Source organism: Pelophylax lessonae (genome assembly GCF_965119305.1).
Source record: "Pelophylax lessonae genome assembly, chromosome: 1".
NCBI lineage: Eukaryota > Metazoa > Chordata > Amphibia > Anura > Ranidae > Pelophylax > Pelophylax lessonae.
This window is the reverse complement of record NC_138768.1, coordinates 412,212,621-412,228,410: the sequence shown is the minus strand read 5'-3', so window position 1 is coordinate 412,228,410 and position 15,790 is coordinate 412,212,621. Positions and strand designations below refer to the sequence as shown.

Genomic DNA, 15,790 nt, shown 5'->3' with positions numbered 1-15,790 from the left:
ATTGCGCGGTCATGCAACACTGTACCTAAACCAAATTTATGTCATTTTTTTCCCACAAATAGAGCTTTCATTTGGTGGTATTTGATCACAGCAAGGTTTTTTCTTTTTTGCTAAACAAATAAAAAAATACCGAAAAGTTTGAAAAAAAAAAAAAGTTTTTTTGTTTAGGTTATACAATTTTGTAAATGGATAATTTTTTTCCTGCACTGATGAGGCCGCACTGATGGGGTGGCACTAATATGCGGCACTGCTGGGCACTGATAGGCGGCACTGCTGGGCACTGATAGGCGGCACTGGTGGGCAATAATGGGCACTGGTGGGTGGCACTGATAGATGGAAATGATGGGCACTGGTGGGCTGTACTGATGGGGAGGGCACTGGCAGGCAGCACTGATAGGGAGGGCACTGGGCACTGGCGGGCTCCCTGAGCCCTGATTGCCATCCCTGGTGGCCATGGTGGGCATCCCTGGGGTCTTAGGTGGGCATTCCTGGGGTCATGGGTGGGCATCCCTGGTGGTTCTAGTGGCACCCCCCCCCGAAGGGTCTGCACTGGTAATCAATGCTCTGATTACCAGTGCAGACCCCCCCGTCAGAAGAGCCGCAGATCGGCTCTCCTCTACTCGTGCCTGTCAGGCACGAACTAAGGAAAGCCGATCAACGGCTCTTCCTGTGTACTATGTGACCAGCTGTGATTGGTCACAGCTGGTTACATGGTAAAGAGCCTATGTCAGTAGGCTCTTTGCCAAGATCGGAGATGCGGTGTGTCAGAGTGACCCCCGGGGGCGCACAGAGCGCATTATCCTGCCGCCGTCATATGACATCCGGTCAGGATAATGCAACCACCTTCCCGCCGTCATTTGCCTATAGGGCGGGCGGGAAGTGGTTAAAGCAGGGCTTGACAAATTGTTTTGAATCTAGGAGCTAGCTAAAAAAGTTAGGAGCCAGTTTGTGTGTGCGGCGATATGTAACGTGTATCGCAAATAAACTTTTTTTATGCGTAGGTGCCCCCTGATATGCCAGTCCCAGGCCCATGGAGCCTGGGATACATAGCTTGGGGGGGGGCAACGCAGCTGAAAGCATGTGGACCATCACCAGTAAGACACAGGCCCAAAGCAGAAAGGCAGCAACACAGCCTGTCTGTCACCTGGCCACCATATGGATGTAAAGCCGAATGAAAAAAAAGAACAGGTCAGGGCGAAGCCGCTGTACTAACAATCCGATGTTAGTACAGTGATCCCCCCCACTGAGCTATTTTGTTTTGACAGGGGGATGCCCCCCACCACCAGAACACTCCTGCCAGTGCTCTCATCCCTGATCGGGAGTCAGTCAGCTGCTTGTTTACCAGTTTTACTGGCTTCTGCTAAACCAGCTGCCATACACACGGCTAAATATTCATTGAACCGCCAATGGCATTTGGCCTGTGTGTATGTGGCTTGATGGTGTGGTGGCCAGCGGCTCACTAGGGAAGGGCAGTGCTGCAAGGTGGGGGCGATAGAAGATCCAGTGACTCATGCCACTTTAGGCCCCTTTCACAGTTACCTCCAATAAGCGGAATCAGCTTGCTCAGTGGGGGATCTTTCTGCTGATCCCTGCTGAGTAGGCAGATGACAGGTCCATGTCTGCTCCACTATGAAGAGGGAACACAGACAAAACCGCGCTCTTCTCTATGGGGCAATCGGATGGAAATGGACTGCCTGTCCGTTCCCATCCAGTGCAATCTGATACGGAAAATAGGACCACTATCTATCTGTTTTTGGCAGACCGATCAGATCAGATGGTGATGGGTGTCAGCGGACATGTGTCCGCTGACATCCGCTGCACCATAGAGGAGACTGGAGGGCCTGATCAGGTCCACCTGAGAAACTGACAGGTGTGCCTGATCGGACAGCCCATGTGAAAGGGGCTGTGTCATGGCAGGAAGTGCAAACTGAAAATGAAAAAGAAAATTAATGTTAAAAAAATGAATGGAAAACCGTTTCTGTCTTTGTGGGGGAGGGGTGTGTAAATAGAACTGAAGCCGTTCTCACCAGCTGCCCCACACTCCCTGTCCACTCGCCAGTATGGAAAGGGCACCTGCAACACCTTCAACTTCTTCCCAGCTGTTGGGCAGTGAGAGCTGGCAGGGGAAGCCCTCAGGGTTGTCAGTGACTGCTTGTCACAGCCCCGGCCAATAGAAGAGGGCACCAGTTCCCCTGCCAGTGAAAGCAACGTAAGGGAATACCCTCATTCAACAGAGCAAGAGCTGCATCTCGCTCCAGCAGGCCGCCGTCTTTGCACCCGCGGGGGGCCACATGGGGAAAAGACACCTGCAGTCTAGCCCAGGTGCCAGGCCACTAATTCTAGGCGCCAATGCGAGCTGGCGCCTGGGGTTTGTCGAGTCCTGGTTTAAAGCCATTTATGGATCAGGATAATTGAGAATTCTTAGTACCATTTGATTCTGCCCGTTTATTATCTTTATAATGTCAAGATAATAGTAATTTAGGAAAATATACTGTACATTAATCACACTCACAATGTTTAACAGGAAGTAACTAATGAAGGAATGGAAAGCTGGACTTTAAATTTACCCTTTGTTGTGCAATTACTACATCTTAGAATTGTCAGGTTCTGCCAGGGTTATCCATATTCTTAAATTCCAGAGTGTATATTTTGGTCACAATTTGGATGATTCTAGGAAAAGCTTGGAGAGATGAAGGCTATCCTCACTATATTTGGGGCATGCCATTTGCTGGTCTGCAAATTTCTAAACAAAAATACAACTGGACAAATACGTATAGCACCCTCCTAGATAGGCTGCTAGGATGATCAGTAAATTCAGTTCTTTTTGGCTCCTCTGTAATCAATGGAGCAGCTATTAATTTCTTTGAGCTGTTCTGGATTTCAGTTTGCCTTCTATAGTCTTCTAGAACAGGGGTCTCCAAACTTTTTAAACAAAGAACCAGTTTAGTCTCCTCCGTGCTTTAGGGGGGCCGGACTGTGGCCAGTGGGAGAAGAAAATGCCTCGGGGTCAGTGAGACTAAACAATGCCTCATCCTTGTTATTTGTGGAAGGAATAGTGCCTCATTGATGGTCAGTGGGAGGAATGGTACCCTATCATTGGTGTCATTTGGAGGAAAAGTGTCCCAGGGACCGGATAAAGGCAAGCAAAGGGCCTGGGCCATAGCTTGGAGACCACTATTCTAGAGCATGGAGGATGGGAGAGTCAAATGGGCAGCTGAAGTATGTATTGTGCTTCATCAAATCCCTGGGGAGGTGTGCCCAGTAGATGGCTAAATAGAACATAAATAGTCTGGGGTCTGGAGCAGCTGGGTTTTTGTCATGCTGAATAAGTTCCACAGGGGAAACTCCTCTCTGAGGCATTTCCACTGGAGTTTTGCTGGTGTTCATCAAGTGGCAGAGCTGGGGTGGGGGGCTATTCTTAAGTATCTTTGAAGCTACCTAAAGGACTTCACCTAAGGGTCTGGTCTGGCGAGCTCACTGAAGAATGCCTGGTGGTAGCTGAAAAGTGTGTACCTGTCCTGTGGCATTGTGAGAATCAACCTGTTCCTGACTGAAGAGTGACCGGTGGAAGCTAGGAGTGAGTAGCTGTCCTGCAGCCATAGAGAGCCTGGAGGAAGCTAGGAACTGTGCTGTTGTTCTGTGACCTAGAGATTTCTGGTGGAACCAGGGAAGGGTTGAGCTGTACTGTGATATTGGGAGTCCCGAACTGAGCTCATTATACTGGTTGACTGTGTGCCGTTTGACTTTTGGGGTGATAAGTGCCAGTGGTAGTGCTTACTAAAGCCTAGTACACACGCAACGATTATCGGCCGACTGATCGTCCGTCTTTTGTCCAGAGTGGTGTTTTGTTGGTTGGAATGTGCCTAGACTGCACACAAATTTTCTCGCCCGACAAAATTCGACTTCAGAAGTGATGTCATGTGTTGGTTTGCTTTCTTTGTGTTCTTTCTTCTCTGAGCATGCCCATTCTTGCTCATTAGATTTTTCCCTGTCGAAATCTGTACTGACTGCACGAAAATCGGCCGTGTTTTGACGGCGGACAAAAATTTTAAAGCCTGCAAACCAGATTTTTTTCGGCCGAAAAGTCGGAGTCGGTTGTCGGAAGCATCATACTAACAAGCCAACAATCGGCAGATCGGTCGTCGGACGAAAATTCCCTGCCGATTTTCGACGCGTGTGTACGAGGCTTAAGACCGCTCTATAAGAGTCTCTGTTTTAGCCATTCCCCTTGGTTCCTGGCCTGAAGACTGTTCAAAGAAGCCTTGCCTAGTGAAGTGTGTCCTCCTGCTACTATTAAGGGTTCCTGGAGTTTCCCATACTACCCTAATCCCTCTACTGTTTAAAGTCCTTTAAGCTATAAATTATAAAAATACAACTCATAGACAGCTAATTGAACTGTTGCTTGGGTAATTGGTGACCTCTGCACTCTTTGAGGAAGAACCAGTTAATACTAGTGGCTGCTAGAGGAGTAGCACTACATACACTTCATGGCAAACCGTTTATTTCATAAAATTGGAATGGGAACAAGCAAACATTTAGTCCATATGCAGGCTCATCCAGAACATTCGATTTTTTTTTTTTTTTTTTTCTTTGCAATTCCTTCTAAGGTTTTTTATAATAAAATGAAAATACCATTATGTATGCAATAGCATGAAAAGAATTTAAGATTTTACATGTTTAGAAATAAAACGGTAATGTATGAGTTTTGCCCAGCTACTGCTTCTTGCACAGTGTAACAAATATGTTATTTTCCTTTTCATGTATGTTTTATTTTCTTTACATGTACTGTAGTACTATAATAATATTAAAATTTACAAGCAGGAAAGCATTTTTTCCCCAGTAAGTGAGTTTGATACAGTTAGAATTTTTGCAAAAAAAAAAATACAAAATCAATATGTTCTACGGAAACCCTGCTGCTTGAAATGATAAGAAATAGCGCCCTCTGGTGAAGTATGATGGTACTATATATCATTTGCAGGGACAGAAAAACCTGTTCAGGGATAAGAAACTCAAACATGCTTTTGATAGTTTGAAGTGACAAGTCCTGATATTGTAAATAAATGAAGACACCTGCCATGTTTAATTTTGGTGGGACTGTATATGCATATTTGGAGTGGTAAATGTAGTTTTCTATTTTGCCCAGCTATTTATAACTAGTTTAAAAAACTTAACAGAAAAAATGCATTTCCTGTTTGAAGGTTGCTATATTTATGGAAGAGTATACTGTAGCTGTTAACTTAACCCAAGAACTAACATTTTAATATTTTGCAGTTTACCATTTCTTAGATGTAGTGGCTGCACAGGGTTTACTTTATCAGGCCAAGAACCTTCACAACTAATATAGAAAATGCCAGCTATATTTTGTAGAAACGCAGTGTCTTGTCACTTACTGTTAGCTGGCACCAGCAACCATGGCTCCCTCGTTAGAAACCGTACAGGAGTGAGTGTAGCCATCCAGAGACAGTGTTATTTTAAAGGCTTCCAGGAGAAAAGAGTAAAAAAAAATCTTAGAAATGAAAACTAATGCAGCCTGCACAGCTAAAGACTAATAAGCCAAAATAAACGACATTTTTGTTTAAGGTTTAGATATGCTTTTAAGGGATATGAAATGCAGATTGTTTTTAGTTTTAAAATAACACACATGTAAATTCTTTATTTGTTCGGAAATGGTTTTTTGATTTTTCTATTTTACTACATGCACCTGTATTTCTGGTAATATACCAATGGAAAAATGTGAATTCTTTATAGATCTTTTTCTGTTTTCCTGTGAAAACTTTGAAAGCTAATAAAAATAACAAACATGTCATATTTACCTGCTCTGTGTAATGGTTTTGCACAGAGCAGCCCATATCCTCCTCTTCTCGGGTCCCCGGCCGGTGCTCCTGGCCCCTCCCTCCTGCCTAGTGTCCCCATAGCAACTGCTATATGGGCATCTGAGCAGGCTCACTCCTGAGCTGCTGTTCTGTGTGTCCATGCACATACAGAGCATGTTTCTGACCACACACCCAATCTCCTCTAATTGGCTCACTGGCTATGATTGACAATAGCGGGAGCCAATGGCTACCGCTGCTGTCTCAGCCAATAAGGAGGTAGAGACCTGGGAGAGCCAAGGCTCTTGTGCACATCCCTGGATCAAGATCAGGCTTAGGTAAGTGTTAGGGGGGGTTGGGGGCCCTGCTGCACAGAGGTTTTTTTTACCTTCATGTGCAAAATCCTTGAAGGTAAAAAAAAAACTTGAGCCTTTTAGAGCCACTTTAAAGGGGTTGTAAAGTCAGTAGGTTGTTTATTTTAACCATTCTATGCATTAAGATAAAAAGCCTTCTGTGTGCAGCAGCCCCCCTAATACTTACCTGAGCCACCTCTCTGTCCAGCAATGTCCACGAGTGCTTCAGCGGTCTGGGACTCTCTCTCCTGATTGGCTGAGAACACAGCAATGGCTCCATTGGCTCCCGTTGATGTCAATCAAGCTCAGTAAGCCCAGGAGAGAGAGGGGGGCCGAATGACAGCTCCATGTCTAAATGGATACACAAAGCTGCAGTTCGGCTTGGGTGCCGCCATAACAAGCTTCTTGTTGTAGGGGCCCTCAACAGGAGAGGGTTGCCAGGAGCAAGAGGAGGATCCAGGCTGCCCTGTGTAAAACCACTGCACAGAGGAGGTATGTATAACATGCTTGTTATTTTATAAGGGAAAAAAAAAAAGACTTTACAATCACTTCAAGTCTACTGGGGCAACTTTTTAATTATGTGCATACATGTTAAAATCTGCATTTTTTTTATTTTTTCTACTTTTAGCTCCACAAAAAATATATATTTCTGAAAGCAGAGACCCTGGAGAATAAGATGATGGTAGTTGCAATTTTTTAAGGTGCACAATATCTGTGTAGCTATCAATCAAACATATATTTTCAGTAAAAGAATACAATAAAGTGAGATTTAGTGCACACAAACACAGTATCATACCTGATTTTTGTACAATAAAAAACGTGTGGTTGCGTTGAATATATAGATACATACTGGGGATGGGAACCATTCTAAATCTGCTGTAGTGCAGTCCATTTATACAGTTCTTGCTGTGAGATTGTCCCTCTTTTTAAATGATGCCTTTCTATTTCAAATCCTAGCTTCTACTGCATTTTGCTCTCACAGCTAACCGAAGACTGGGTTTCTCGTAAATTTCCATGGCAACTACTTGCCAGCTGAAAGAATTGATAGCCTGCTGCCTGTCAATATCATTCTGAAGGAGGAGCAGCATTTATGTGTAGAGAATCTGACAGTTGGGCCATAGTCAATTTGTAAAGATCTATAGGTCTGAATTCAGTCTTGCTTTATTTGACCCTCTTTTGCGTCTCCTCTCATTTTTTGTTTCTTTACATGGCTTTTCTTCTGCTGGCAGTATGTCTCTGGTCTATCTGGTTGAATCTCTTGCCTTGTCAGTCCACCTTGCTTTCAACTGTCTGTACTGACTGTGCCCAGTAGAACCTGAGGTTATAAATGTAAATGCTTTGTTGACAACTATTGCCAGTGCATTCTTTCTTTTCGGACCCTGGCATCCCCCCCTCACTTTGCCTGGCACCCTTGAAAAGTCTCAACTTTGATTGGAATTGTTGTCTGCTCTTTGCAGTTTTTTCTGTCTTTGCTGTCTGTATCACTCAGTCAAGCGTCACTTTTATTTTGTTTCCATTCTGTGTCTTGGTAGTATTCTGTTGAGTAACTATTTTTTGTCTTGCCTAGTTCTTAAGGACCATTTCACATTTAAAGCTTGCAATGACAGTCAGTGCCAACAAGTAAGGGAGCATTTCTGTACACACTGCCCCCTTACTGTATATACTGTACTGCTCCTCTCCGCTGCCTTTCTCTGTCCCCCTTGTCTGCAGAGGATCTGTCAGTTACAGTGGGTAACAGAAAAAATAACCCCCTTTAAAATAATAATTTTATTGCTTTGAAGCCTGAAATGAAGACACACAATTTTGTTTTATCCAGCTGTAATTACTAGTTCAACTTGTAACATCCACGTGAAAGAATAACGCCAACATGTCAAAAAAAAAATCAAAGACCGAATCACTGAGTTGGAAAAAGGATCTATTGGTTCCCTATGTGATCGCAATAAAAGAATAAGTAAAAAGAATGATAAACTAAACACTTAAAAAAAGCTAATTAAATGTAGCACCCTACAGGTAGGTGCTAGGTAAATGTATAGTGGGCTTTGTCTGCCTAACAGCAGGGCCATGATTTCTTTTAGTAGGGTGTCATGGTTTCCAGGTGTGTCTGCTGAAGGGGGAGTCTCCCCACTGGCTCTGTGAGAGGCTTCTCATAGGGCAGTGGAGGAAGCCCAATCGAGGATACATTCATGCTTGTAACTACACCAGAAGGCAGATTCTGCCGCAAAGGATTCTGGGAGTGGGTATAAGTTGACTCATGACTCATGGTCTTTTGTGGGAAGCCCCAGGAGGGAGAGGACGGCTGTCACTCCTCCTATCAGCGGAGGTGGATGTCTCGGGTGCTGCCGGAGAGTCCAGAGGGTGCTGAGTTGAGCTGAGGGGGATCCGATGTGCCGAGAGCCTGTGGAGAGAGAGGGGTCCAGTTCCAGGAAAGCCTACACAGGTGGGGAGTACTGAGGATTGCCCCTGGGGGTCTGCCTAGAGTCATTGGGGACCACTCCGGAGAAGGTTCTAGGATCCAAGTGTCAGCTAGCGGTAAAGGGGGTACCTAGTCAGTGGACCCTGAAGTGACGGAGGGGGTACCTAGTCAGGGGACCATGAAGAGTCAAAGGGGGTACCTGCAGTTTGGGCCCTGAAGAGACAGTATGCAGTGTCTTAGTTGAGAGTTGAAGCCATACAGGATTTCAGAACAGTCTACCTCAAGCCAGTGCAAGGCAAGGGAGGAAGCTAGTGACTTTGTGGTACAGCAGTGTCCGTATCTCATTGCTCTACAGTCCTGGATCTTCTAGACTCAAGGTCGAGGATCTAGCACTTCATTCAAGTTACAGTGTGTTCTGAACGCCAGTGAGCGTTTGCTGGCATTGAGACAGTGTTAACAGACATTTCCTGAGGAAGTCCCAAGTTGTAATTAGTTGAGCCTAAAGGAGTATCCCACTGATTCCCTTCTCCCATCCCCTAAAACTACATTAAAACAACCAAAGATGCCAGAGTTGTCAATGTGTCAGTTCTCACACCCAGGGCTGCAACTCACATGGGCTGGAGAGGTAACCGGTAACAATGGCAGATTCATCTCAGGCCACAGGCCTGGAAACCTTGCTACATAAAAAAATTTGAACCCCCACATACAGTAAGAAGGCATACATACAAAAATGCAATTGTTGGGGGCGCCCTTGTAAAACAAATGGCAATTGTGCTACACATATTACATATTGCCTCGCAAGCCAGAGTGAGATTAAGAATTTTAGCACCAGAGCTCAAGGGAAACGCTAAACTGATTACCTGTAGGGGCTTTAAAGGAGTTGTAAAGGCAGAAGGTATTTAATCTTAATGCATTCTTTGCATTAGGATAAAAAGCATTCTGTGTGCAGCAGCCTCCCTAACACTTATCTGAGGTCCCTTTCTGTCCAGCGAAGTCCACGAGTGTCTCAGCTGTCCGAAATTCTTTGTCCTGATTGGCTAAGACACAGCAACAGTGCCATTGGCTGCTGCTGTCAATCAAAGTCAGCTAGCCAATCGGGGGAGAGAGGGGGCCGGGCTGGGTCGGGTCTGTGTCTGAATTCACACAGCTGCTTGCTGGGGGGGGGGCACTAAATGGGAGGGAGGGGCCAGGATCACAGAAGAGGGACCCAAGAAGAGGAGTATCCAAGCTGCTCTGTGCAAAACCATTACACAGAGCAGGTAAGTATAACATGCTTGTTTTTTTTTTTTATGGAAAAAAAATTAGACTTATACAATCACTTTAAAGCATCGCCTATGGAAAATATAGGGTATCGACATTTTTTCACTATTTCACAGATGCACACAATTGTAATGCTTGACATGTTGGGTATTGTGTTTCTGTGCTCTAAAATTACCTTTAGTGTATTTGTTACTGATATTATGCATTTTTTTTAAGCTGTTGCGCTAATATCAGTAGGGGGTTTTCAGTAATCAGGCCTAAAAAAAATTGATAAAATGGCTTTGGGACTCAAGTGATTAAGTGGATGTAAAAAAACTAATAGAAAAACTGATAAAAACTCATGTAACTGAAGAAAAACTGATGTAAACTGGTGTCCTAAGTCAGCCTTTCTCATCCAATGTGCCGCAGCACACTGGTGTGCCGCCAGAGATCCTTTAGGTGTGCCACAGGATCATGGGAGAGAAGGGCTGTCAGATGAGCCCGATCTCCCGATCCCCTGCCGAACTGTACATCGACACTGTGAGTGTACGTGAGTGTGTGTGTCTGTGTGTCTGTGTGTACTTTGTGTGTACATGTGTTTGTATGTGTGTGTACACATGTGTCTGTCTGTTTCTGTATGTGTGCATATATACATGTGTGTGTACATTGGTTTGTTTGTGTGTGTACATGTGTTTTGTATGTGTGTGTACATGTGTGTCTGTCTGTTTCTGTATGTGTGCATATATACATGTGTCTGTGTGTATGTACATGGGTTTGTTTGTGTGAGTGTATACATGTGTTTGTGTGTGTGTGCATGTGTCTGTTTGTTTGTGTATATGTATGTGTGCATGTATGTTACTTTTAATTCGGACCCCCCCCCCCCCCTATTCCTGTACCATCAGAATTGCTTTTTTAGGGCTTGTTAGTGATAGCAGCAAGGACTGCTGCTCCTCTGAAAAGCAATCCATGCTCAGATCTCTTTTCAGAGGCATTTGAGGGTAAAGAGGCAATATGTTGCCTCTTCATCACCTGTTTTAAGCCCGTAAATGCAGCATCACTACACTACAGCCATGCAATGCACACAGTTGCAGGGTAGTTGCAGTACATCCCCATTCACCCTGGGTATACATACCCCCTGCTGCTGCCTCTGCAGCTAAAGTGGGAGAAGTTGGGGGTGGTAAAAACAGCTCATTCATGTGTTTTTTTCCGCCCCTCCAAATTGGTTCACATCTGCATGGCTGCGTGCTGCCTGTAGGGCGACCTATTCATTTCAATGGGCTTCCCTATCCGCAGAGATGCAGGGAAAGAAGTCCCTGACCCTTTTTTTTTTTTTTTTAATTTCGCCACACCAAAAGCACCCCACGTTTGCCAATATACAAAAGCGCAAAGAGCAATAAAGAGCAGAGCATGTGTCTGTGTATCAGGAACGAGCGCGATTTTGCGCATGTTCCGTGACCTATAGTAACGTGAACAAAGCCTTATACAGGGGTGCCACAAGATTGAAAATACTTTTCAAGGGCGCCCCGACTGAAAAAAGGTTGAGAAACGCTGTCCCAAGTCCTCCTAGTAGCCATGGACTGTTAAACTTTAGATGGCATTTTTATTCAGGGCAACAAAGCAGTATCTTTTTATGAAAACTAATAATGTGACTTCGTAATGCCAGTTTATAAAATTTTCGGAATTGCCAAGTCTATCAGCCAATCTCCATTGTAATTGGATGCAGTACACCCACTGACACAGGCTGTGGGCATGGCAGAATAATGAAAGGGTATATGGGCAGTTGGCAACCTGTGCTGCTGTGACACATAACTGTATCATTGCACATATGTTCTATGGTTTACATTCTGATTATCATTTGCACAGTTTTTTAGAGACCCTTTCAAGCCCTTTTCAGTTTTTTCTGGGTACATTCGGCACTTAGCATCATAAGCAATTCTTGTGAGAAATAGGTTACCTCCCTTTACAATCCATGCATTACAATCCTTGTTTTTTATCACCAAGTTTCTAGACAAGTTAGAAAATCCAAACACAAATGTACAATTTTCAATTTAACACACAAATTTCAATTTAAGAATCTGGGGAGTTCTGCAAGGGGGATGGATGAAGGTGATCACAATTGCTGGGATATAAACATCTCACAGAGTTATTAGCTCATTTCTTAAGTAGCCTCTTCGTTTAGTGCACTTCTTCATAGTGTTGAATTTATTATACTGATTATCTGTCTATTTTTTTGTTTTTACAGAAAGTGAGTGAAAAGGTTGGAGGGGCCGAAGGCACCAAGCTTGATGAGGATTTTAAAGAAATGGAAAGAGTAAGTATAGTGGTCATTTTGTTTCTGTTCATCTTTTCTTAATTTTGGTTTGTTCTTTGTTTTTAACATTTTCCTGTTTAGTTGCAAGATAAGAATTTAGATACCTTTTTACTTGAAGAGGAACTTCGCTCTGGAAAAAAAGAAAAAGGAAGTCAGCAGCTACAAATACTGTAGCTGCTGACTTTTATCAAGTCTTGCTAGAGTTTCCCTTAAATTAATTCTATTCATTTAGTTACAGTTTTCTGTAGACATTAGAAAATAGACTTATAAGATTATCTTTTCTCATTAGAATGTTTTCAGTAGATTTCCCATCAATGTTTTAAGAGACATTAATTATTAAGGATTTTTAAAGGGATTATAAAGTCAGAATTTTTTTTTTTTTTTGTCTTAATGCATTCTATGCATTAGGATAAAAAAGCCTTCTGTGGGTAGCAACCCCCCTAATAATACCTGAGCCCCATCTCTGTCAAGCAATGTTACAGGGGTGTCTCAGCTGCCTGGAACTCCCCTCCTCATTGACTAAGACAGCAGCATGGCGCGATTGGCTCCTGCTGCTGTCAATCCAAGTCGGTCAGCCAATCAGAAGAGAGAGGGGACAGGGCTGGGTCATGGCTCTGTGTCTGAATGGCCACAGGGAGCTGTGACCCGGCTTGGGTGCCCCCACAGAAGCTGCTTACTGTGGGGGCACTCGACAGGAGGGAGAGGCAAAAAGCACAGAAGAGGGTCCCGAGAAAAAGGTCCGGGCGACTATGTGCAAACCCACTGCACAGAGCAGGTAAGTATAACATAGTAATTTAAGACTTTACAATCACTTTAATGGGAGGGGAGTGGGGTAGAATATTTGCATTTTAGCCTTACTAAACTCCTGCACATTTGTTTCCTTGCATACACTTTGCAAGAGGCTAGCCATTTAAAGCCTCCTTGCAACTAGATCTTCTATGGTTGCAATGTGTATGCATTTCCTTAAACACACAACCTCCTATGACCAGCCCTTCACAATCACTTTGCACACCTGATCTTCATTCTTTTACTGAGTGGTGGCCTATCATGCATTTAACCACCCCCTCCACCTGGAGACTCCATCCCCATGAGTAAGCTTTGGTGGGCGGAATAAAATGCATTGGGGTGTGGCCTAGCAGGGGTCCAGACTGAAACATACATTATCACACAGCAGGCTTGTCCCCATCCAGGCCGATTCTTCATCAATCTTCAGGTCCCCGGCGCTGCCATATTTAATGTGGAAAGGCAGCTTGGTTTTCCTGGTGCTTCACAGCTGACTTCCCACTGTGCATTCGTGAGGACCTGCAACCTCATGGAACCTCTGATGTGTCTTAGGAGGTTGTGGGCAGATAGTAGTCGAGCAAGGGGGCCAAAATAGAGAGGGTACCTGTAAGAAATAGGTATCTGCTCCAAGAAAAAAAAAAAAAACCCAAAAGTAGCAGAGAAGAGGAGAGGAAGAGCCAAGGCGGAAGTTCTCTTTTTAGGTGAAGTTCTGCTTTAAAAAAGGATCTGCACTCCGAAAGTTGAGCTCAAAAAGGGCAAGCAGAGGGCAAAGCAATTGTCTCCAGTGTCTGATCTTGGCACCATTCAGCTGATCTTTTCTACATTACTGACTTATGGTGCTTTTCCACTGCATGGAACCGTACCGGTTCGGCACGCTTTTGTGCTTTTCCACTGCGGTACCGCATGGTATAGGGTCGGAACGGTTCGGTACGGTACGGTATAGGTTTGCTTTTCCACTGCATGGAACCGAACGGTACGGTACGGCTCTGAAAAAACAGTACCTACTCAATTGTGGTTCCAACAGGTACCAAACTGGTACCATATCCCACAATCCTTTGCATGCAGTCACTACTAGCCACTGATTGGTCAGAGAATCACACCCACCCCGTTGTTATCCCACCCACTTAACTTTAGTACTACTTTAGTGGAAAAGCAAACTTATACCGTACCGTACCGAACCGTTCCGACGCTATACCATGCGGTACCGCAGTGGAAAAGCAAACCGGGCCAAGCAGGGCTGAGTAGAGCCGAGCCGGTACTAGCCGGTACTTGCAGTGGAAAAGTGCCATTACTGTACTTGTTTCTGTGCCTCCATATGAAGGCGGCCATCTAGAGCTTTGTTTACTTAAGTCTGAGTTACCTCCCTGATAACTGCTGATCTAATGACTAGTAAAGGAATATTCAAGTAGCAACAGGAGAGATGGGGAAGCAAAGATCCCTAGAACGAATTTAGTAGAAACAAGGAGATCCTTGCACTGCTTTTTCTGCAGCACGGAAAACACTCCAGATCTCATGATCTAGGAGTCAGAGGCACCTGTGTCACAGATAATCTCAAATGCAGATATAGGTCTCATGCACACTGGAAGTTTTTTCAGCTGCACCTAGGTGCATCTGGCATTTTTTTTCTATAAAATGTAAAAAAAAAAATGTGTTGCTCTATCTAATATAGCGCGCAGTGCTAAACATCATTTATAAATGATCAAAAAACATAATAAATGCAACAATAAAAAAAAAAAAAATGGAGACATCTATAGTCCCATAATTTTGGAATTCGCGTAATAGTCCAAGTAAAATATGAATCCTTAAGGAATATTTAAAAATGTGTGCAAAGCCAGTTGCTCCACTCGTGTAGTTCACACAAATACATATTCCAGTGCTTCCGGTGACCGCTACACAAAAGTGTTTCCCCAGGATTAAAATTGCCTTTTATCCGAGCCCCAGACCTTTTTACAGGTCTGACTGCACCTTCGCATAAAACCCTTTAGCAGATGGATGGATGGATATAAACCCACTTTACTCCAACACAAAAGAGCACGCTCAGCAGCCGACTACCATCTCCTCCAGTGCTTGTCAAGCCCGCTCCATGGCTATACACTCGCAGTCATGAGTAGATTCACACAATTATGTGAATGTGAAGAGATGAGGAGCGCTTCATTGTACAATAAAGTAATGTAAAGTAATCTCTTTACAAAATAAAAAAAAGCATTGAGTTCACTAAAGCGTCCAGTGCCCAGGTGGGCATGATGATGTCACTACTAAAACCCTGCCCTACACGTTTTGTTCTGTTGATCTGCCAGAAATCCAACTGTTTCCAACTGTATCCTGGGCAGCAAGGGTGGACTGTCATTAATGCGATTGGCGAATGCATAATAACACTAAGATGGCGCATGTGCAATAAGCTTAGTAAGGCTTGCACTGTATTTTTAGGACACAGACTGAAACATAGCAGTCCAGGAACAATCAATTGAAAAGTGGGACTATCCCAGCAAATCTGGGACAATTGCCAATGACGTACATAGCCAAGCGTTCAGGGTTCAATGAAAGATACTAAAAGTGTATATAGTGAAGGATTCAGGAGTAGGCAACACACAGGCTAAGGTACAACCAAAAATGACCTCTCATACATAGTTCAGAGCTCTCCACCATAAAGCATATGCTAAGAGTTGTAGTCACCCAGTTGTACAGAGAAGAGGCATGCTGAGAATTGCAAATTCTTGTAATACCAGTGATAGGAGATGTGTTAGGAGTTATGGCCTCCTGTAGTAGTATAGCTATTGGAAATGGGAGAAGGTGTAGTCCCCAGTATACAGAAAAGAGGCCTGCTGTAGCTCCCTGTAATGCCATTGCTGGGAGATGTGTTGGGAGGGATATTGCCCCCCCA

The 15,790-nt window shown here is 44.1% G+C and overlaps 1 protein-coding gene across 1 annotated transcript in view; it reads left to right on the top strand.

The window, feature by feature from the left end:
- Nucleotides 1-15,790, top strand: part of SH3GL2 (SH3 domain containing GRB2 like 2, endophilin A1) — a 219,846-nt gene that overhangs the window by 165,948 nt on the left and 38,108 nt on the right. Inside the window, exon 2 of the mRNA XM_082272789.1 lies at nt 12,058-12,126. Coding sequence (XP_082128915.1) covers nt 12,058-12,126 — 69 coding nt within the window. The remainder of the gene's footprint in view (nt 1-12,057; nt 12,127-15,790) is intronic.